This window comes from Lemur catta, chromosome 10 (genome assembly GCF_020740605.2).
Source record: "Lemur catta isolate mLemCat1 chromosome 10, mLemCat1.pri, whole genome shotgun sequence".
Taxonomy (NCBI): Eukaryota; Metazoa; Chordata; class Mammalia; order Primates; family Lemuridae; genus Lemur; species Lemur catta.
In genome coordinates this window covers 58944741-58969746 of record NC_059137.1, presented here as the reverse complement: position 1 = coordinate 58969746, position 25006 = coordinate 58944741, and the positions used below count along the sequence as shown (strand labels likewise).

General features: G+C 37.2%; 1 protein-coding gene across 5 annotated transcripts in view; it reads left to right on the top strand.

Annotated features, from left to right (window-relative positions):
• KDM4C (lysine demethylase 4C) overlaps positions 1-25006 on the top strand; it is a 358852-nt gene that overhangs the window by 231450 nt on the left and 102396 nt on the right. For 4 of the 5 annotated variants that reach the window (XM_045563844.1, XM_045563846.1, XM_045563845.1 and 1 more), the window contains 2 exons: positions 10542-10597; positions 12774-12882. In XM_045563844.1, the coding sequence (XP_045419800.1) occupies positions 10542-10597; positions 12774-12882 (165 nt within the window). The remainder of the gene's footprint in view (positions 1-10541; positions 10598-12773; positions 12883-25006) is intronic. The other variant, XM_045563847.1, reaches the window with a different exon arrangement.

Here is a 25006-nt window from a genome sequence, read left to right as displayed (position 1 = left end):
CGTTGTGAATTTCCTTTCAAAGGTGCTGCTGGACACCTGCCATTCAATTTCCTAATCACTCAGAACTCATGCCAGCCCTGTCTTTAGGTGAGATCCTATCCTCTCTTCAGCCATGATAAACGAGCCGCATATCCAGAAATGTTCTCCCATGTTTTGTTGATCAGCACTAGTTTTCTGTTAATGTGATTAATTACTCTTTGTTTTACCAGCTCAGACAGCCTTATTTTATGGTTTTGCATTTCTGTTATGAATTTGTCAGATAAATGAGGGTGTGTTTGTGGGGGTACTTCAATCTCATAATTTTTCTATGGCACTGAAAATTGGCTTTAGTGGTTTAGTGGATATGTTAGCTAAAATGAGAGCTTCTTACGAGGCAGTTTGAGAATGCTGGTATTGGCATTTCTTTAACTGATGTTTTATAGAAGAGACATTGGAACATGATTTCCCTCTACTACAAATAATGAACAACTGTGATAGCCATATTATAACAATGCCCTTCTCACAATTGTTGTTAATGTTGTGTCAGCATTTTGATTATAAACACTCTTTTTCATGGTTTAATAACTGAGCCATAAAGAAATCATTACATGTTATGAATTCGTATACCAGCTATTCTTCTCAGGGGTGATATTTTTATGAAACCACATTTTAAAAATAGTTGGCATTGTTAAAAGGGGATTTTGTCAATGGTGCTAGATTAGGGAAAGGAGCCAAACCAGCAAAAGGACAATGTTCAGAATATGATCTGATTTTATATTTTTTCATTCAGCTTTTAGCTGCTCTGAGGGGGAAAAATATACATCAGAATGGCTTTTTTAATGCTGTTCTTGGGAGACAGAAACAACAGCTGCATTATAGAGTAATCATGTTGTAACAGGCATTTTAGTGTATGTATTTTTTTGATTTGTTTTAGAGAACATTGGTTGACTAGAAATATATCTAAATCGTTATAGTAGTGAGTCATTTTTTACTGGGTGTTATTGTTCCTGGAAAAAGCATGCTCATTAAACATAAGATAAAACAAGACTGGCAATGAGCACAGACTGTTTAATTTTATTTATTTATTTTGTTCTGAAAGGCTGAACAGTTTTGATATCTCCATAGGTAAGATTGGAAATAAGTTATGTTACACTGAAAAACTCTAGAAGAGATCGTAGGTGCCCATTTAAGATTTTCATTTAAGTAAAAGAAAATAGAAAAAAATGTGATAAGCATTCATGGTTACATTAATTTTAAATTACAATCTTTTATATATAAAGGATTACTTTGTGTATCTATGGGTTTTCTTTTTTTTTAATATAAAAGTACCAGATATTGCTAGGAAAGTTTCCCATTTCCAACATTCTCAAATTCTCAAATCTCATGTTTTATGAGAACTACTGCTACTATTTGGTCAGTTAGATTTTAAGAACTTTTCTATGTGTAACCTAGTGTTATGGTTTGCTGTTATTGGGGAACCCAAATAGTATCACAATTTATTTAACATGCCTTAGTGTTTTCCCTTAATACTATATTTTATAATTTTTAATAACTCAGTGTTTATGGATTTGCCATGTTGTTTTTATTACTTTATAAAATTTCAAGCCTTAATCTATTCTTATTATAAAAATTTGGACATTCTAAATAAAATTTAAGTTTCTGATAATTCCAGTTACCCACAGAGGTAACTGTGTTCTGCATTATAAACAGAAATAAAATGATAGTCATTGCACATTTCCTCCTTCTCCATGGATGGAAATGTTTAAGGTAGATCGCAAGAAGTTGAATTGCTGAGTCATTATTTATGCACATTTAAATTTTGATTGGTAATGCCAAATTCCTCTCTAAAGTCATTGTAACAACCCACATACCTCAAAACTAGACATTTTCTAAGTTAAAAATCTAAAGTTAGATCTCCTTATTTGATTTTTTATTTCCTTTATTCTTGAGGTTCTTTTCATGTGCTCATTGGCAATGAGTCATCTTTGAGTCCTTTGCACATTTTTCAAAAGTGTGGGTTTTAAAAACTATTTTCTGGAAAACAATTTTTGGTATATGTATTGGGAATATTCTTTGTCTTATGTTAATTTATGTTATATTTTATTATCCTTTAAAATTTTAAAATTTTGATGTCTTATATTTTAAATTTTGTGAGAAGTCCTATTCACCCTAACTTCATCAATATATTTGCTTATGTTTTCTTTTAATACTTTTATAGTTGTGTTTTGTTTTTAAATAAATTGTAATTTAGTTTTATGAATCAGGGACACACACACATTCATTCAGTTGGATCCTGACATTCTAAAAACCATTTGTTGAATAGTTTTTGGTATTAGTTTTTGATTAGTTTTTTTCACCTCTATCTTTTTGTTCTCTCATTCTCTCTTTAAGTAAGAGAAACCTGCTATTCAACATAACATTTAAGTTTTTAATTTCAATGATTTTTTTTTGTTCCAGAATTTCTATTTTGTTGTTTTTAAAAAAATTCCTTTGCCATTTATTTATAGTTTCTTTTTTACATTTTAATTACACTCATTTATTTTTTAAAACATATCAAAATACGTCTGACCCTGAACAATGCAAGGGTTAGGCATGCCGAACCCAGTGCACAGTTGAAAATCTGTGTGAAACTTTGACTCCTCAAAAACTTAACTACTACTAGGCCCCTGTTGACCAGAAGCCTTACTGGTAACAGTCAATTAACACATATTTTGTGTATATTATATGTATTATATTCTGTATTCTTACAATGAAGTATGCTAGAGAAAAGAAAATCTTATTAAGACAATCATAAGGAAGAGAAAATATATTTACTATCCATTTAGTGGAAGTGGATCATCATGAAAGTCTTCATCCTCATCATCCTCATGTTGAATAAGCAGAAGAGGAAGATAGAGAGGGATTGGTCTTGGTGCTTCAGGGGTAGAAGAAAATGCACATTTGTGGACTCTTGCAGCTAAAACTGTTGTTGAACTGTTGAACTGTTCAAGGGTTAACTGTACTCTTAATTCATTTTGTGTCTGAGATCATTGTGCATCTAATTCTACTGTTTGTTATTTTCTGCTCTTGGAACAGTATTTCTTGTATGATTGTTGAGTTTTGTGAGCTGTATTCCCTAGAACTCAATATTTGTGAATTTCTCGAGGCTTCTATTATATGTAGTTGCTGAAAATTACATTTTCCATTTTTAAATCATCAGTCTACCTTCAAATAATATCCTCCTTCATGAACAATATAGCAATCTCACAATGGTATAATTTCATTAACTCCTTCTTTCATTTGTAGTCTTATTTTACATTTTCCTTCTTTATAGACTGTACTCCACAATGTTGAGTGGGTTTTTTGTTTTAAGCAGTTGTCTTTTAATGAAAATATGTTTCTCTCTCCCCCCCCCCAATGTGTATGTTTTGAAGATACTAAAAAAGGATTTTATATTTACCCTTTTTGGTGTTCTTTATTCCTTCCTGCTGATCCACCAGAAAGTCTGATGTCATTTTTCTTCATTTTTTGCATTCGTTATTGTGTGGATGTCCTGGGGACAAATTCTGTTTGATTTTTGTCTGAGAATGTTTCTATTTTGCCTTTATTTCCCTGGAAATAGAATTATAGGTTGGCAGGTTTTTGTTTAAGTATTTTACAGATATTGATCTACTGCCTATTTGCCTCCAATATTTCAGGTTCGATGTTACCTGTAACTCATATAATTGTTTCTGAATGTGGATTTTTTTCTCTGCTTTTAAGATCTGTTTTTTACATTTGGTTTTCAGAATTCTGACTGCTATGTAGCTAGGTGTTTTGTTCATGTTTTGTTTGTGTTCGTTTGATTTTGTTTTTTAAATTTATCTGTTCAGAGTTTGCTGGGATTTTTGGATCTGTGGGTTGATGCCTTTTATCTCCTTTGGAAAGTTCTTTGTCATTATCTCTTCAAATATTTCTTCTTACCCATTGTCTTTCCAATTATACATAAATTGAATAGTTTTTATTTTACCTTAGATCTGTGTTCATTTTTATAACTTCTTTTTTCTCTTTGTCTGTCAGTCTTACACATTTGGCCTTCTGTATCCATGGGTTCCACATCTGCAGATTCAACCAACTATTGATCGAAAATGTAGTTAGGCCTAAAGTGGTTGCATTTGTACTGAACACGTACAGACTTTTTTTTCCTTGTCATTGTTCTCTAAACAATGCAATCTAACAACTATTTAAGTTTTCATTTACATTGTATTAGGTATTATAAATAATCTAGAGCTGGTTTAAAGTATATGGGAAAATATACACGGGTTCCATGAAAATGCTGTCATTTTATATAAGGGACTTGAGCATTTGTGGAATTTGGTATCTGCAGGGCATCCTGGAACCAATCCTACATGAATACTGAGGGATGATTGTACTTCCTATGCATCTGCTTTCAAAGTCATTGAACTTTTAGTCTGCCAATTCTAGTGTGTTTTAAATCTGTCTAATGAAGTCAACATTTCACATTGTCATATTTTTTCATTTCTAACCTTTTAAATTTTTTTTTTTTTTTTTTTTGAGACAGAGTGTCGCTTTGTTGCCCTGGCTAGAGTGAGTGCTGTGGTGTCAGCCTAGTTCACAGCAACCTCAAACTCCTGGGCTTAAGCAATCCTACTGCCCCAGCCTCCCGAGTAGCTGGGACTACAGGCATGTGCCACGATGCCCGGCTAATTTTTTCTATATATATTTTAGTTGGCCAGATAATTTCTTTCTATTTTTTTAGTAGAGACGGGGTCTCGGTCTTGCTGAGGCTGGTCTTGAACTCCTAACCTCGAGCGATCCACCCGCCTCGGCCTCCCAGAGTGCTAGGATTACAGGCGTGAGCCACCGCGCCCGGCCTAATTTTTTTTTTTTTTTTTTTGAGACAGAATCTCACTCTGTTGCATGGGCTAGAGTTCCATGGTGTCAGCTTAGCTCACAGTAACCTCAAACTCCTGGGCTTAAGCGATCCTCCTGCCCCAGCTTCTTGAGTAGCTGGGACTACAGGTGTGCACCACCATGCCTGGCTAATTTTTTTTGTAGTTACCTAGCTAATTTCTTTCTATTTTTAGGAGAGACAGGAATCTCACTCTTGCTGAGGCTGGCCTCAAACTCCTGCCATCAAGCAATCTTCCCACCTCAGCCTCCCAGAGTGCTAGGATTACAGGCATTAGCCACTGCACCTGGCCTAATTTGTTTTTTAAAATAGTTTTTCTATCTCTTCACATGTGTTGTCTATCTTTTCTATTAGGTTCCTTAGCACCGCCCCCACCCCCCCACTCCACCCGCCACCCCACCCCGCTTCTGGAGACAGAATCTCATTCTTTCACTCTGACTAGAGTAAAGTGGTGTCATTGTGGCTCACAATAACCTCAAACCCCTGTACTTAGGCAATCCTCTTGCCTCAGCCTTCTGAGTAGCTGGGACCACAGGTGTGGGCCAACACACCCAGCTGATTTTTCTATTTTTTGTACAGATGCGATCTGACTCTTGGGCATTTTGAACACACTACTTTTAAAGTCCCTGTGTGATAATTCTAATATCTTCTTTTTTTTCCATTTTAAGCAGTTGTCTTTTAATGAAATTTATTTTCTTTCTCTCCATCTCTTGTTTGAATTTATCATTTCCTCTCTTGATCATAAATCACATTTTCTTGCTTTTTAGTGTACCTTGTACTTTTTTGATTGTGTGCTAGATGTTTTGTCTTTTGTGACTTAATTTAATATGATTATTTCCAGAAACAGCATTCCCTTTCTTCTATCATGTTCCTAGAGTAGGAGTGAAGTCAGTCTGATTTGTATTTGAGCTGGGTCTGAGCTTTCTTGCAGCTTTAGCTTGATTCAGTTCACTGAGGTTTCACAGGTTTTGAGGGTAGGATTAGGACTTTACCTTATGCAGGGTCTGTTATCTGAGGGCAATGGATATTCTGGAGACCAGTCTACCTTTCAGAGCTAAGTTGGCAACTTTTGAAGAACTGTGGAAGATCTCTCATGGCTGGAGACCACTGCTATCTGGATTTGGGGTTCTTGGAGTGTTTTCTTTTCTCTGCTCTTTCTTGCTTTCTGCCCCTCAAGAGAGTTATTCATCAGAGATCAACAATTTTTTCCCCCTGCCAAAGAGCTACACTGAGATTATCCACTGGGAATATTATCTTTATGTTGTCTAGAACCACAATTAACCTTTTACATATTTAACCACTGTTCTTTTATTTAGTATGTGCTTAGGAAATACTTTACATATATTAACTAATTTAGGGAAAGACTATTTTTTTCCCTTTATAGATAAAGGCACAAAGGTTGGATACCTGGCCCGAGGACATGCCACGACTCAATGGCAGAAGTGTGATTTGTACCAGGCCATCTGCACTGTGCTAAACACTGTGATATAGCTGGCTTTCCAGTTTCAATGTTCTTCTTCTCAGTTGAATTTGATTCATTTAGCCTGAGGTTATATTTCACAGAATAACTAAAATATTGCTTTTGTTTGAAATGGTATAATTCTTTGGAAGAATGAAGTGGGGATAAATTTAATGATCTCATACCAAAGAGAAGTTTTATTAGCTAAATTAATAAAACAAATGGAAGCACAAATTGTTTTATGCTGCTTGGTAATACAATTTTTAATGATATGGGTTCTTTTGAAGAGATTATGTTTTAAGAAGGAATTCTTGGTTATTTATGGAAATGAGCAAATGGGGACTTGGTAATGCCTTTTATCATTATCTTTGTCATTGTATGTTTAAGTATATGCAGCTCTTTTCTTCTCAGTTGTGAGCATCACAGGGCAGGCACTGTTTCTTGTTTATTTTAGCAATGCTTTGATTCCTTATACATTGCCTTATACCTGCTGGCAGAAGATGCTAGAGAAAAAGAGGATGGACATTTGGATTAGGCAGATCTGAGTTTGAATCCCATCTTCTCTCCTTGCTGGTTGAGTCAGACATTGGGAAACTTTAACCCATGAGCCAAATCTAGCCCACTGTCTACTTTTGTAAATAACAGTGTTGGTGGAATACAATCACAATGATTAGATTAATTATTGTTCTACAGTAACAACTCTGTAGTTGTGCAGAGTCTAAAATAGTAAATATCTACCCATTTGCAGAAAAAGTTTGATGACCCTTGATTGGATGATTTTAGGCATGTCACTTAATCTCTTGCAACTGAGTTTCCTCATCTATGATGTGGAATATTAATTACCTAATACGTTTGTGTTAAGGAGGCAGGGTAAAGTCTATGAAATTTTTGGCATGCTACCTGGAACATAGTAGGCCTTTAATACATGGTCTCTATTATCTAATTTTCATTATTTATACCCAATTTAGTGAGTCAGTATCCCGAAGGATACTCTATCACTTTCCTACCTTCTCATTATATTCTTTAACTGAAATAGTTGAAGATGAATAATATAGATACAATCACTGTGTTTGGTATATTGTCTTTACATGTGTCAGGCATTGGATAGATTCTTAAGAAAACTCAGGCTGCTTTTTACATAAGGGTTCACCTGTTAATTTTTAGAGTTATCAATTCTGTTCTCTGGCAATAAAGTATTATTTAAAAAGGACAGAAAGATTAAAAATTGTCTTATCTGATATGCCTTCTATTGGGCTTTGAACATAGGCATTTAGTGAAACTACAAATGAATGGACAGGTTGGCGTCTTTATATTTTTGCCAGATCAACTACTTTGACTCTATGAGAGACAGTGACTCAAATAAATAATGTGACTAGATGTGACTTTTGTTCTTTTCTACTTATTTTTCAAAATTGATAGAATTGAACAGAAGCCCTGATATTATATAAATAAGAGTGTACCTGGCCATGAATATTTTTGTTCATTACTAAGAAAGATTTCTCAGGTAAATTATAGTAAAAATAACTTTAAGTCAAGTCACTGAAGCCTGCAGCATCCTTTTTTTAGAGAGCCCCTTTATGTGAAAATGGCCTTTGCAATTTTTTAATCCTTTGTTAATTGTCAAGATTTTGACTCTTCTCTGTTTTGCCCCATTTTCTTATTTATTTTACAAATTCATATTGTGGATGTCCTCTTTATTGGGTATCAGAATGAAGTAAAAGCAGTTAACCTGGCAGATATTCTCGCTCATTGAACTTACTGTTTCGTGATAGAGAGAACACTAACAGCAGATAGAATTCAACAAATAGTTGTTAAGAGTAATGAGCTACTAAAAGGGGAATATCAATGAAAGGAAATGTATGACAGAGAAGTAACTGAGCCAGGGGATTTAAGGGATCTTTGTTTGAGGAAGTAACATTTAGGTTGAGATGTCAAGAATTTGTTCAGCTTCGTTAATGATGGAGCAGGCTGGATCTGAAGTGTTTAGGGCAGAAGGAGCCTCATGGGAGGTCCCCACAGTGTCTAAGCTTGGAGAGTAGTGCACAGGGAGGCTGGACACGGCCATGTCCTGATGATTCTCGCCCTTGGAAGTCAGATTAAATACCAGGAAACATTAAAAACCACCTCTCTTGGGGGATCAGGGTGGCTGTGTGTGGCTATTGTAGCAATTTAGGTCGAGTGAAGGATGCTGGTAGTGTCAACTAAAGTTACGGCAGGGATGATGGAGAAACCAGGGTGAGCATGGAGGTGAGATGCCAGAACTCAGTTGTTTGGATCTAGGATGAGAGGAAAAAATGGGTCTCCCAGCGTGAGTTAAGGGCAGATGGCTGGTGGCATGGATGGGAATGGCTGGGGAGTTTAGGTTTGGGAAGATGTGAGTTCAGCTTTGCACGTGTGCTTGTGAGATCTGTGGAGCTGTTGGCCAGGCACCTCAGGAGATCAGTGTGTGAGCCTTTGGCCTCTAGAGAGTGATTGGAATGAGGGTTGTGGGTCAGATGCCCAGCGAGCTTGTGTGAAGAGAGAAGTGATGGGGGCCATTACAGAAATCCCCACGTTTGAGGAGAGTGATGGAGAAGCTTGGTAAAGGAACCTGAAGGTCACCTAGAGATGCAGGAGGACAAGGAGGCGTGTAAGCATCATGGAATCCACAGGGAGCTGATCTTCCAGGAAGGGGCAAAGGTGTGGAATGGTGCTCAGAGGTCAGGCGAATCACAGACTTGGAATTGTTGGTTAGATTGTGTGACTTGGAGGTCACTGGTGATCCTAAAAAAACGGGTTTCATGCTGTAGTGGGTGGGAATCTTTTAAACTTTAAAATCTTGAGTCTACACCTTCTATTTCAGAGGACTTTTTCCTCTTATTAGATTAGGGCTCCAGAGCATGTGTACCTTTTAATGATCCTAATCAGGTGCTTTTAAGCAGCTTCCATACTGCTTTGCTGTATTTAACTCTCCTAACTTGTCCCTTTAGGCTTCTCCTCACTACCAGTTTCATTAATCAGACTTCTAATTCCCTCAGTGCCTCAGCTCCTCGCACTCCCCAGCTCTGCTGTGCTCCCGCTCTGCTGCTGACATCCTACTGCAATGAAAGCGTTTGGCCTCAAGTTTTGTTTTCATTTTCCTCTCTCTGTGTCCCTCTCTGCCCTCCCTCCCCCTGTAGAAAGTATGATAAGTTACTGGACAAATACTTACAATTGAGAACTTTTAAAAAAGAATTTCTGGAGTTCTCATGTTCGACATTTGGCTTGTGAAATTTTGCTTTCTTGGTGTGCTTCACCAAAACCAGTTATTCCAAGGCTTCTAGCATGTGGCTTTGTGGTATGGATAGAGAGCATCCTCCACTGAGCTGGGTTTATAGTGGAGTCAAGTGGATACACAGGGCACTTTTTGCTCCTCTGAATCTGGGAAGTTTCATAGAGATGTACAGAGACTTTTCAGACACACGAAACCATTGAACATTTATGGTTGCTTGCATTTTTTACTGCCTAATAAGAGCTCTACAGATCTGTGGATTCTTGCCAGTTGTTTTTGTTTTGTTCTCCTCAGGAAAGTAAAAGCTATGCAATTTGACACTATGAAGTTATTAATAGAAGTGGATCAATTAGGTGGATTCCTAGTAAAGCTGGGCAAGAACTTTCAAAATTAGTTATGGGACATTGCCTTGGAGGACAGGGTAAAGAAATTGTATGTATAAAATTTTTGGAGAAAAAAATCCACATAACCTATAATTATTTAAAAAATGTTTTAATGCAGAAAATTGGGAGGACAAGCTTCAAGTTAAAAATAAAAATGTTTCTTAGGTACTCAATAAAAAAAATCTAGGTCAAGAAAAGGCAATGCTCTGCTGTGTGGCCCTTCTTTTCCTAGACTTTTTCATGGAAGTGTAATGAGAAGTAGCTAACAAAGTCTGTATTTGTAGCAATGGACGTCATCTTGGAGTGTAAAATTATATGCTAAGCTAAGACATACAAAAGTGCTAAAAAGGTAAACTCATGTGGGGAGGATACAGGAAAGTGTTTCATGGCACTGTTTTCTCAGGCTGGATAACCTAGGTTGATCAGAACAATTTTTCCAATACCATTTGCCCTTCATGTAATTCCCAATGGTTTTAATTTTAAAATAAAAAATTAGAATTTCTGGGAATATTTAGATGAATGATAATGACTTTTGTGATATGGGTCTGGTCATTGTTTGGTATTTTCTTTTCCTCCTAGGAATGCTGTCTCTGCAATTTGAGAGGAGGTGCTCTTAAGCAAACTAAGAACAATAAGTAAGTAATGCATTAATTGTGTTGAATTTTATGATGTTTCTTTCTCCTTTCTAGAACCTCTGGCTGACAGTTAGCTTTACTTCTCATCACCTACATGGTTCCAAAGCTTGTGTTGTCCAGATCTGAGGTTGGGATTCTGGGCTTCAGAGTCCACTACCAACAGCACTCTCACCTCTGCTGGGCGGGAGCATTCCAAGTCATTCTCCTCTTCTGTGTGTTTGACACCATGAAGAATAACCCCTCTTTCACTAAGAGACATTTTTAAATGAAGGCGGCCCATATCATCCAGGTGCCATTAGAATCCTGGAATTTATTAGGCTAATGCTATTAGTCTCATAAAAGCAGGGTATGCTGAAACAGTGAAACTGCTATCTTCAGATGAATTAAATCAATCACAGTCATGACATTAAACAAAACCAGTACTTTTAACACCAGCAAATTAACAAGAATATATGTGTACTAAATTACGAAAGATAGGGAGAAAACATTGATATTAAGATTTAAGGCAGACAGGTGGAGAATATGAAGAGAGTCTTGAAAGAGAGCCATAAATGAACATAAAAGGAAAGTAATCTGCTTTTTATAGCTGTTTTGCATGAATTTTATTTTTATTTTCACAACCAGGTTGTAATACTGAAAATGGGGCCAAAGCATATTGCAGGGTCCTTTGGAACAGAGACATGTCGAAATGGTTTAGGCAGAGGTTGCAGTCTGGCACTCAAGGGCCAGATCTAGCTCCAAGATACATTTTGTTTCACCCACACACCATTTTATAAATTTGATCCCAAATTTAAAAATTGAGATATTTTGATGTAAAAATCCAGATTTGACCTTTACTTGAAAAATGATTGTGTTACGAATTGGGATGAGAACCCACCCTCAGTGAGGCAAACCCCAGGTCACCACGGTGTCCCAGTGTACCTGTATTTGCTTACATCCCACCTGGCCCCATGGGCACTGGAGCTAGGACTGCTGGTGTAGTGTCCTGATGGAGATAGCATAATTATATACATACACACACATGCATGGTTGCTCAGAAGGAAGAGTAAGGCATTTATCATTCCTACATTGATAAAGTTTTTTTCTACAAAACTGTAGTTTTGCTTAATTTTGGGTCATCTTCTTTCACAGTCCTACTTGATATGATTGGCACTATACTAAAAAGTCTATACTAGTTCTTGGATGTGGTACAGGCTCAGCAGACTATGAGATGTTTTAGGTGATTTCTGTGAAGACAGAGGTGATAAGAAATTCTCTTCCTACCCTTGGGCTAGAACAAACAATTTGTGTTTGTTAATAGCATGGTACTATTTATTTAGATATGAAAGAATGCCCTGGTGGGGTTGATACTTTGTCCTCTCTTCCTGTGGTCTTGAAAGACAAGATGGAGTCTGATGTTGTTTGAGTGAAATAAATATGCTTTGGCTTAAAAATGGGTTGAAGGATTTGACAATTCTTTCAAGATCTCTTCAAACCTCATGAGTCTTTATATTTATTTGGGACTATAACATTTATAAGCCACTTAATAGTGTTAATGGGGAAGTTGTCATCCTTCTGGAGTAATTCAGAATGTGAAAGGAGATATTAGGTATGAAGTAGGAAACCAGGGAACAAGCTAACTTTCATTGCTCCTTGTCTGCAGGATTCTTTGATTATAGTAGGATTGCAGTGATCAACAATTTAGAAACTTAATCAGGATTAGTTCTTTTAGAAAACTTTTGCTGCTTGAACCAGTTTGATTCATAACATTTGTATTATATAAAATGTTACATTCTATACCCAGTTTATACCTTTTATTAATTGAAGTAATCATTTGCCATGTATTAATTTGCTTAGTGCATTAAGCACATGCATATTTCAGCATCAAATGAAATAAGAAAATTCATTTCAGTATTTTTCAGATCAAGTGTAGAAAAATATTTATAGGTTAATAGGATTGAGTCCTTTTTCTTTACGTAGTTCTGCATGTCACGGTGTTGGGCAGGTGTGGTACTGAATCTATCCAAGTATCGTCCAGGTTTACAATTCAGAATCTGTTTGTGATGGATTTAGGCTTTTGGCTTTCTTTCTCATCTGTGTGTTTCCCATCTATGAGAATTGTCATCGCCAGGTTGAAGTACAAAGGTATATAAGTTTAGGGAACTTTTGTTTATGTTTAATGTCTCCTCTCCTGTAGGTGGGCCCATGTCATGTGCGCCGTTGCGGTCCCAGAAGTTCGATTCACTAATGTCCCAGAAAGGACACAAATAGATGTAGGCAGAATACCTTTACAGAGGTTAAAATTGGTGAGTGGCAAAGCTTCTTTTTTACCTCATAAATTAGTGTTGATTTCAAGTTCTGAATTTTTCTATTAATGCACCCATTCCCAAGATATTTTTTCTCCTAGCTTCATTTTATTATTCTACCCATATATTCTTTTAGCCTAAATTCATTTATTCTTACAAATTCTTTTCCTGTTATAACGTAAGTCTGCATATAACCTTCCTCAAATTCTATTTGAAATTAGGGAAAGGATTAATATATTTCCTAGATTAATGCAAACTTTGAAACTATATTATATCTGGTGAGATTTGTCAGTAATGGACCCCAGCTGTCCAGCTCTTCATATTGTTTGGTTTTTCCTCTTTTGGCTCTCTTTGGTTGGCCTTAACTTAGCCCCATGTATCTAACCTAATTTCATCATCTCTCCACCAAGGAGAGACTTGCAGAGAAATACAGAAGCTTTTATTTTTACCAAATGATTTTCTCACTGATGAATTGCTACAAGTCATTTAATATGCCAAACTCTCTGGCTGATTATCTTTTGACCTGCTCAGAAGCTTTCATAAACATTTTCCCATTGGTTTCCCTTGTTAAGAGTATTTTTCATTAAAAATATAGGCCTTTAATGTCCTTAACGTTGAAGTAACTTTGTAGTTTTGTTCAGTTGTGAGCCAACAGGTCATTAGTTTAGGCCTTTATATTGCATATCTAATAAGAACTTTCCCTAAAGTTAAACTATATGTATGACCTTAACATACTGTCGCATATTTTATAGGTGGACTGAAAACTCCAGGCTTTCCTCAGTCTTTGTTATTTTTAACTTCAGGTCTTTCCACTATAGAACATTTCAGGCGCTATTGCTGTAACTCTTTCTTGACTGTTGCTGTTTTTTTACCACTCTCTTCCCTAGTGGGGAGCAGCTGAGTGTGCTGTTTCTGGGCCCCTCTCTTAGGAACTCAGAATCTAGTCTACTCTCTCTTGTTGTCAGAGAAGTGAAAGTGAACACTGTTATTTCCCATCATAGCTCCATCAAGAATTTCACTGTGCTAAAAAATATGCGGCCCTTGCGTGGAACTGATAATTGCTGTTGGCTGGTATGTGTGGTGGGCCTGCGGTGCTCAGGATGTGGTGGTTAAAATTTTGTGAACTCAGATGGAAATGAGTGGACTTTTTAACACATTGACTGCCACATTAGAAATTGGGGCCACAGTGTTTTATTATGAAAATAGAATAAAAACTTCAAAAATAAAACAATCCTTTCTAATTTAATGAAAAATGTGTTATTTTTTATTGTTTTCTTTGTGTGAGTTGCATGCAGTTAAATTGTCAATATTAATTGTAACAATACGAACATCCACTAGTATGATTTTCACGAACAAACTGCGGGGTTTTGCCCAGGGGCCATCCGTCAGATAACATGTATGCTACAGCATGGCAGCGTGAGTTGCCTGCACACTACACGATTCCCAAGGTAAAGAGCCGTGTGAGTTACATATGCTTCACGAGGCCCCGGGCTCAAAACTAGCATGAGTTAAATACAACTCACATGGTAGTTAATGTGTTAAATGGCCCTCCAGTGGTCATAGTGACTATCAAAGAGTATAATTCTGCAACTCCTGGACTCACATGGGAAGCTTGAAGCCTTATACCCTTACCACCAATTTTTAAAAGACACAAAGAAACAAACAAAACATTTGTAAGAATTAGGAATATATGACAGGATATCTAAAAAAACATTTGAGTCACCACATGTTGAAGAATTTAACATTTGGCCGGGCGTGGTGGCTCATGCCTGTAATCCTAGCCCTCTGGGAGGCCGAGGCAGGTGGATCACTTGAGCTCAGGAGTTCGAGACCAGCCTGAGCAAGAGCGAGACCCCGTCTCTACCAAAAATAGAAAGAAATTATCTGGCCAACTAAAAATATATATAGAAAAAATTAGCTGGGCATGGTGGCGCATGCCTGTAGTCCCAGCTCCTCGGGAGGCTGAGGCAGTAGGATTGCTTAAGCCCAGGAGTTTGAGGTTGCTGTGAGCTAGGCTGACGCCACAGCACTCACTCTAGCCCGGGCAACACAGCGACACTCTGTCTCAAAAAAAAAAAAAAAAAAAAAAAGAATTTAACATTTAATGTGACAAATATTAACAAATGTCTAACATTTTATTTTATTCTGATTATAAAAGTAATAAGTATTTGTAAAAATTCTAACACTACGTTGTTAAAAATCACCTTTGGTTCTCTCTCCCGAAGGCTGTCTTCTGTCACCAGTGTGATGCCCCTCACAATGAGCAGTTACTGCTCTTGAGGTCCACATTGAGGGCTGTGTCCTGGATGCGCTGGTCCATGAGTACTTCCTTAATGATTTAGTGTTACACCAGTCCCAGAGGGATTGTGAGAGAACAGCAGGGAAGGACAGCACGGGTTGTTTTAACCCCACTCAGGATGTTATGTCTAGAAATCAGATCAATGCATCTGAAAATGGCAAAGACTGTCATTGTCGTCACAATGCTGTGCTTCGTCTTGATTGTGCATATCACATATTCCTTGTGAAATATTTTCCATCCTTAAATGATTGGTACCTTTAAAACAATATGTCTTGCCTGGATTTAAGACCACCTAAAGTTTATTCAAATGACAACCTAGGGCTATGCTTACAGACGTAAGCAGGTATCTATGACACGTATTTGGGTGCAAATAGCAGGCTATAGGTCAGATGTTTTTCTGTGTTTTATGTATGTTTCTTGGAATGGTAATTATCAAAATACTTATAGTGGTTATCTTTAGTGGGATAATACAAGAAGAAACTTCATTTTGCAAAAAAAATACCACTCCAAAATGCTGTAATAGTTTGAAAGAGGGCAATGACCAGAAGTCTGGATTCTTTTTCACCAAGAATCTTCAAGAAAGAACCATCACCCTGGTGAGTCTACTGCAGTGCAGCGTCCGTGCCCGTCTTCACTGACGTTCCAGGTGATCAGACTCAGTAAGGCTGGCTTCGAATAATAAAATTTACAAATGGCCACTTGTGTGGGGAGTGAAATGAACCTTTCCAGGGACTAGGGTGCTCTGCTCCCTAAGTAGGGCCAAGGGTATACTTTCCTGATATTAGCATTTTTTTTTGAAATTTGATTGGTAATCTAACAAGTGCATGGCCAGCAAGAAATCAGAGCAGTGATTCTGTGTGGTATTTCATGTAGGCCAAAGTAAGTCTAGGCAAGTTATTTTACTCTGCCAATTTAGTCTGTATATATGTATCTGCTAGCGTCAATTTCAGTCTTTTTCTGGTGCTATAGGCACCCCTTTTCTGGATGTCAGACTGTCTACCTACCTTCCTATTCACGTAGGTGGGGAATAATAAGAATTATTTAGATGTGAGAGTCAATTTATTTCACCAGACAGTTATTACCCATCTTTCCAAACAGTATACATTTTGAATAGAACATGGTTCCTGTCCTCTAGCATCTTATAGGCTAGATCATGATTTCTCAACCTTGGCACTGTTGACATTTTACACCAGACGGTTCTTCACTGTGGGGGACTGTCATGTGGATCTAAGGATTCCCGTGTCCCTGATCAAACAGACATTGCCAAATATCTCCTGGGAGGCAAAATCACCCTCATTGGAGAACCCACAGGTCTAAGGGAAGACATACACATAAAGAGAAAATTTTCATTTTTGTCATGTTTAGACAGGATATCTTGGTAGAAAGAACTGGGCACTCATAGAACAGAAATTCTTAAATGTTTTTAAAAAATAATCCTAGAGAGGTTTTTTGTGTGCATTGTTCAGATTTCTTATTTGTTAATAAAGTAATAAGGTTTGGGAACATATGCATATTAGCTACTGAATAATTGTTATATAATCTGATTTAGATTTTTTTTTTTGGTGACAGTGTCTCACTCTGTCACCTTGGGTAGAGTGTAGTATTGTCACTGCAGCTCACAGCAACCTCAAACTCCTGGGCTGAAGTGATCCTCCTGCCTCAGCCTCTTGAGCAACTGGGACTACAGGTGTGCAGTACCACACCTGGTAATTTTTCTATTTTTTATAGAGATGAGTTCTTGCTCTTTCTCAGGCTGGTCTCAAACTTCTGATCTCAAGTGATCTTTGTGCCTTGGCCTCCCAGAGTGTTAGAATTACAGGCGTGAGCCACTGCACCCGGCCTGATTCAGTATTTTAACATTACTTGTTCTTACAGATAATTGAACAACCAAATTAAATAGTAACCAAGTTTCACTAAAGATTAAAATTCTAGGATGTATGTGTGTGTGTATGCACATACTGAGCAAGTATTTCATACTTATGGAATGAATAAAAGGCAGAAAATCATTATTTAGTATTTGTGCTTTGGGTTTAAAATGATTGTGGTTAGAGGAGTTTGATCAGACAGTAACAAATGGCTTGTGCCTTTTCACGCTTTCTCCTTTAAATGTGTAGTGGCAGAGAATTCACACACAGCTCTACATGCTCTACAAGGCATCGCTTTACTTATCTGCATAAGAGGGGACATATGATTAAATCCTAGAGCCTAGCAGTACTTCAGAGAACCTAGGAAACACACATACAGCACTTGTCCTGTTGGCTGAGAGTTCTGGTCTTGGAAACTAGAGTCGAAAACTGGAGTGGACAAGCTGTTGTTCATCCCTGAAGCAATGACAGAGGTGACTCTGAGCGTCTCACTAGTGGCCTCTAGGTGGTGCTGCCACACCAGTTTCCCGGCATGTTGCCCTTAATCTTCCTCCTCCCTTTTCTAGTGCCTGATCAGAGCCCTGCCCACGTGTGTGTGTGTGTGTGTGTGTGTGTGTGTGTGTGTGTGTGTGTGTGTGTGTGTGTGTGTGTGTGTGTGTGTGTGTGTGTTTTACACACTGGGATGCTCTAGCTCAAGGGATGTCAGTAGGGCATCGAAAGTGCTGCTTGTGATGCATTCAAAGTACCGAATTCCAAAGGGCAATTTTTTAGTTCAGTTTTTCATTTAGCCATATAAAAAGGGCTGCTTTCCTTTGGGGCAAGTTAAGAGTTTTTCTGAATAATTAATAAGCCACACTAGTAACAGCTAGTGACTGCAAGATGCTGAAAGAATGACTGGTGGGCAAACATGAGTTTAAAATGTCTTCCAAAGTATGAAAGCTGTATATTTTTAAAATGCTCATTATTAGCAGTCTTTCTAGAGTATGGAATACTGGAATTTATGCAGAGGTATTTGAATATTTTGGTAATACTGTTGTTAGCCTTTTATTTATTCAGAGGCTCAACCTACAGCTTTTGCAAAGCCCCTCTGTTAAATTATTTGTGCAGTGAGAATTTTGTGGAGAGTATAGGAAAGGATTTGTTTACTTGAGCAGAGTTTTGCTCTTCCATGTAATGACCAGTTTTCAAAGAGAGGTGGCAAGTGGAAAACAAGACTTTCAGTGCTCTTCCATGGATTATGCTGATCCTTAAATGGTGTGAGCCTCATGAAGACCCTTTAGCTCATCCAACCACCTTGCTTGGTAATGTCACAGGTGTAGCCTCTACTTATCATATAATTAAATGGACAACAATGATAACTCTAGACTTATTTCAAGATGTTTTATTTTTGTGGCTAATTTTAAATACTTTAATAATTCATTAACTTTTTTAAAAAATAAAAAATACTAATGCAAAAATATATTTGGCTATAGTGGTTTCCATCCAGTTAAGTTTGTTCTCCCTTTCCTTTACTTTGACAATAATTTACCTTTTTGTAGAGTAATTATCTCAGGGGTTATTAAAGTAATTTCTGCCCCAGCTAAAAAATGCTATAAATTACTATCTAAAAGTACCAGGCTATTTTTTTTTTTTTTTATTGAGACAGAGTCTTACTCTGTTGCCCAGGCTAGAGTGCTGTGGCATCAGCCTAGCTCACAGCAACCTCAAACTCCTGGGCTCAAGCGATCCTTCTGCCTCAGCCTCCCGAGTAGGTGGGACTACAGGCATGCGCCACCATGCCTGGCTAATTTTTTCTATATATTTTTAGTTGTCCAGCTAATTTCTTTCTGTTTTTTCGTAGAGACAAGGTCTCGCTCTTGCTCAGGCTGGTCTCGAACTCCTGAGCTCAAATGATCCTCCCACCTCGGCCTCCCAGAGTGCTAGGATTACAGGCATGAGCCACCCCGCCTGGCCAGTACCAGGTTATTAAGCAGAGTCATCTTATATAGGGAAGAAATGGTGGAAATTTACCACCATGGGCTAAGGGTGGTCATATCCTAAAGGGACAACCATTGTCTCTGTCAGCTTACATGCTTTGATATTTAATGCAGATTTCCTATTACTTAGTAATTTGTTTTACCTGCTTATTTAGAATGAATGCTTTTGCTTCTGAATGACTTTTCCATATGGGAGAAATGATCTTTATGGCAAGTCCTATCATTGTTAACTCCTTCCCTGTGTCCTGCAACACCTCTTTTAATCTAGAGACTATATTGGCACCTGGTCGGACAAAGAATGAGGAGGATACTGAAGACGTTTTGTGTGCCCTATATGAGTGTGTTCAGGAATAGCCAGTCACAGGCGATTCATGTGCCTGAAGACAAAAAGAAAAGAATTGCCCCCAAGTGGTATAGATTTTAGATTTGATCCAGAATCATTTCCTTTTCTTCTTTCTTTTTGTCTTATTTTCTCTACTAGTGTGTTTCATTGGCCATAGTCATAATTGTATCTCTGGAAGAAGAGCAAAATTGTACGAAGATGAAAATACCGAAAAAACAGTAGAGAGATATAAAACATGCAGTAAGTTAGAATGCCTTGTTTTGTTTTCACAATAGAAAAAATGCATATAGAAATGATTAGGAAGAAGAATTCAGGATGGGACTTTATCTGTTTATTTATTTTTTTGAGACAAAGTCTCGCTCTGTTGCCCCAGATAGAGTGCAGTGGCATCATCGTAGCTCACTGCATCCTTAAACTCCTGGGCTCAAGCAATCCTCCCGCCTCGGCCTCTCAGAGTGTTAAGATTACAGGTGGGAGCCACCATGCCCAACCTAAGGATGGGACTTTAGAGAGGACAAAGTTATATGTATAGTGTGATCTCACAGAAAGAAGGTAGTGGGATAAGAAAGCAGACTACCATAATAATTGTAAGATTTGATTATAAAATTTAAGGGAAGGACATTTAAAAACCCAGCAAAAGGAATTTAAAAAAGCATGAATTTCTGGTAGTTGTTATATACTTACCATGAGTGTTTATTACGTCATTTATCACTTCTTGCAGATTGTCTCAATTAAAAATCTGTGGAATTTTTGTAAAGAAAACAGCAAGGCAGGTTTGTGGGTTTTAAGAAATCTTAGAAAGTTTTTGCAGACCCTAAATGCAACTGTTAGTTTTCAACATTCTCCCTGTTTAGAGATAAAGGTTTCATGTAGGACTGTTGTAGGATATTTAAATATTAAATTTCATATATCAATGCAGATGATGTCTATTTAGATTGCTGTCATTGCATGAAAATGGCAATGTTGTTCATTGGTCACAAACCCATCCATCTTTACATTGGTCACACACCACACTGCCTTTGGTTTTATATTTGTGACATTCCTAGGATTTTTACATTTGAAATCCTGTTTCTGCAACCAAATATAGAGAGAAATGAATTTTGGAATAGCTGGAGTTGTCCCCAGACATTCGATGACCCCCGATTTGTATTTGACAAGTGAACCAAGCACAGGCACAAGTGTTCTGAGTGACAAACATTATTTTGAAAAGGAATTTACACAGCAATGATGACTGAGCTACAAGCTTTTCAGTATCTGGCTGAGACTATACTGTTCTGCTTAGAAGCCTCTATACACTTTAAAATTTGTACCTGAAGGCAAATAATGGTGAACCTGAAAGCCAAAGATTATAGTTTTGAAAGGTACATCAATTTTGAAAATAGAGTGGTTTCACTGTGGTATTCCATCTGAAGAGTTGAATCAAGGTGGAAAAATATGATCAGGCTTCCTGTTTCTTCGAAGGCACATGTTCTCTTGCTAACTGACTCATATTATCTGATGTGCTGGATGCTAAAAATAGAATTACTAAGCGACAGAGATGGGGTCTGCCTCTGGTGCTGTAAGATCACTTGGAGTCCTATTTAGTTACTGTTATGGCAATGTTAGTGAGCAACTGTGCTTTCTTTCTAAAGGAATCAAGGTTGTATTTGACAAGGCCTCTGTTAATGCATTTCAGGAAATGTAAAGACATATTGATTATCTTTCATCACGTTAAAAGAAAAAGCGTAATGTTGTAAAGGCAATCAAAAAAAGTCATTATGTTCCACATTAACTCGTGTACTGATGTATTCACATGCTCAAGTATTTTAAAAGACAGAGAAATTCTAAGAAAATAGTAAACATTGACAATGGTGAACAAATTTATTGTTAAACACAGCTAAGGAAAAATTTGTTTTGAATAGTGAACTATCATGAAGGAGGAATAAGAGATACTACAAATGACATGATTGTGGTGTGGTGTGGGGTGTCTTGTTAATTAATAAGTCCAGTGTAAAATTTTACAACATCGTTAAGATAATGCTTTTCAGGATTTCAACATACACATGTCTTCAACTTTGTAAGGCTTTAAAATAAGTATAGTTTAAAAAAAAAGTACATTAGTAGCTGTATAGTACTTAACTGTCAGAATGATTTGCTACAGGGACTAGATCCTATTGCAAGCTGTCAAATTTGTATATTGCTGTAATACCAAACCATAAAATCCTTTGAGTAAAATGGAAAATGTCAGATGGGCATGACTACAAATAATATACTTTCTGAAGGCTGTAGATGTCTATAGGAGAAAATGTGTAAATGTATGAAACGTTATCTTGTTACTATGGATTTTTCTTTATCTGTTGCAAGAAAAACTGTGAGGCAAAAGGAAATTGATTGGAGCCCTTAAATTTTCAGTTTCATTTTTCCTGAGGACTAATTTTAAAAACATTATTAGATAGATAAGTAGAACTTCAGATAATTCATGATTAAAGAGTATTGTGAGAGAATAATCTTATTTTTTAGCTTGCATTGCCGAATGGTCCATTTTTTCTGATCTAGTCTGTGTGAATAGTGATTACTGACCAATCTTTTAATTGAGTGAGTGAGTTGGGGTCGAGGTTCCAGAGACAGGGTCACCCCTTTCACTCCAAAGCTGACTGGGTCAATACCAAAAAACACATGCCAAACTGAGACAGCTGTTAGACCACTCTAAACAGTCCATAGGGTTTTGCTTGGTCAACAGTGATTGAAAGCAGAGAGGTTATAGTTTGGACAGGTACTGTCATTACTATAAAACAATGGATGTAATTTTTTGTTTTACTGGGAAGAAAGGGCTCAGGAATTACAGTTTCTTTTCTTTGTTCCACATTTTAGTATAAGTTAGATTACTTATTCCCTCAGAAGGATGTTTTAAAAATCCACAAAAAAGTGTTATAAAGTTCTTTTTTATAAAGTGAGAACCTTTTTTCACTTGTAATTATTTAAAAATAAATCATTGTGGTATATTTTAGGTGTGGTCCCACATTCAGTGATGTCATTGTCTAACATGAGCTCGTGGTGAGATACGGGTACCAGCGTAGTTTTCTCCAGCCATGATTAGGTTTACTGGTCTTGATATCAAAGGTTCTCTGCATTCATCTGTATCGCCCACTAGATCATGTAATTATAAGAAGCCTCTGGTATGTTGAGCTGGAGTGTGCAGGCTCTGGGTTAAAACTGCTTGAGTCCTACATCTTCTACTTTGGCAACCTTGACTGTGCAAATTATTAGCCCCTCTGACTCTCATCTGTAAACTGGGGTGGTTGTGAGGTGAAATGAAAAAGTGAAAAGTCTAGCATGTAGTTTGGATTCAGAGAAGATTCAAAGAAGGTTAGCAGTATTATCTATTATTGCATAAAGTGATTTTCCCCTTTATTTTTTAGATACTAGTTAGAACTTAACTATAATAAACAGCCTTCGGGCAGTTTGAAAACTACAGGAACTCTCTTTTGAATAGAGTCCCATTAAACAGGAGTTTTCTGTCATCTCCGTGGGAGCAGGGCCTAGAAGGGCTCTTCTGCAAACATCTGAGATTTCACCAGCTTACCCCTGCAGTTACTGCTACAAACCATAAGATAAATGGGTTGCTGTTCTCCAAAGCAGGAGTCTGGAAATATAGCCATTGCTTCATTTTGAGCATGAGCATTGCATGTTGAAAAGCAATCTTGTTTGAGATGGTTTTGCCAAACACCATTTCCTTGCATGGTACAGCTGGGAGTCTTCAGTGGTTTGGGGCCTAGGGAAAGACATCTTGCATCTTTTGGGGTGGAAAGAAATAGTTCTGTCTTTCACTTGTTTCAGGCATGTGGCCTTTGCGTCCTCCTGTTCGTTCTCCTTACTATAATATCCTTGCCATGTTTTTTCCTTCTTATTGACAAGGAAGAAGGGAACAGAACAGAGAGAACAGCTACTGTATCCTATCTGCCCACCTAGGCACATATTTGGATGTGTATTGACTTCTAACCACTTCCTGTGAATATGATTTGAAAGTGTTAATCCAGGACTGTTTTCTGTTTCCTCTCTAGCACCTCAGATAGTAGTTGTTAAAATTCGAAATCAGGAACAACATTCTTGAAGGATTTTATTTCTTACAGGAGTAAATTTTTGACATAGCAGTGTATATGCACGGTGTGTGTGTTTTAGGTTATATATAAATAGTTTAGTCAATTCCTGTAAACCGTGTTCATAGTTGAGCCGTGTTTACATCTCCTGTCAAGATATCAACTTTATGCCCTTTGAGAAACGTGCCCTAGAATCTTCTGTCCTGTTCCCTTCTGAACTGCCCGTCAGCTTTCCAACCATTCTCGGCATTCTTTGCTTATCTCTTAGCTTTGTGGCTCCTCTTTCCTCTATCTCATGTGTTCTTGGTATTTTCTTTGCATGGTGGTACACATCCACACAGCTTTCTTAGAAAAAGGTAATAGGAGATAAAGTTTTGAGACCTGTGTTTCCAAATGTCTTTGTTTTATGATGACTTGTTTGGTAATTTGGGTTTAGAAATCTGTGCTGGAAATTATTTGCCTTTATAATTTTGTTGGTATCGCACCATTACTTTCTCATTTCTAGCAATGTTGATGAGAAGTTGAAAAGCGTTGTGATTCCTAATGTTTTCTATGTAACCAATTTTTTTTTCCTCTCTTGAAATTTATAGGATCTTTTCTTCATGTTCTGAGGTTTCCTGTTAATGTGCCTTGCTTGGGTCATTTTTTGTCCATCGTAATAGGCACTGAAAGGGTACCCTTTCAATCTGGAAACTTTTATGCCTTTCTTTCTTAAATTATTTATTTGATGATTTACTTCCCTCTCTTTTCTCTTTCTGATACTTTTAATATTTAGATATTGCAACTTTTAGATCAGTCCTTTTAATTCCTTTTCACTCTTATTTCATTTCTTTCTTCTTTTCTTTTCTTTCTTTTTTTTTGTCTCCCCCTACCCCACTTTCTAGAAATTTCTTCATCTTCCATTCTTTCTACTGAGTTTTTCATTTTTGGTGTCATATTTTTAATTTATAAGAGTTAATTCATATTCTGATTTTTTTCCCTAACCCAGCCTATTATCCTTTTCTGGGTGTATAGTTGCAACATCAATTTCTCTATCTCTAAAGACACTAATGATACTTTTAAAGTACTTTTTTCTCTCTGCATAGTTGCTGTCCTCCAAGGTGTTTTTCTTTTTTCCTCCTCTCTTATTTGTCTTGGTGTTTATTTTCCATGAGGCTTGTCTTCTGTTGTCTGATAATCCTTGATTGTGTACCCATTTTTAAGAATGGAACCTGAATAGAAGCCCTGTGTTAGTGGGTTGTGTTTGTCAACTGATTATTAACCTGAAGAATCATGATCTAGCAGGGCTTTTTATTACAATGTCAGTATCTTTAAGTCTTTACTCATGTTTCGTCAGGTTCCCCAAGGAAGACTCTGGCAGTTTTCAGACCAGAGGATAAAAGCCTGGCGGCTGGCATCTCAGAGCCAAATGAGGCATGAGGGCTGGTGGTCCTTAGGGACAAGTTCACTAAGTCTTCTCCCACCCCCCAATATTATATCTCTACCCTCAGCTCTGCCTAGTGTTCCATAGAACCTCTCTTTTACTGTCTCTGAGAATAAACCTTCAGTTTTTTTCTCATTTGGTG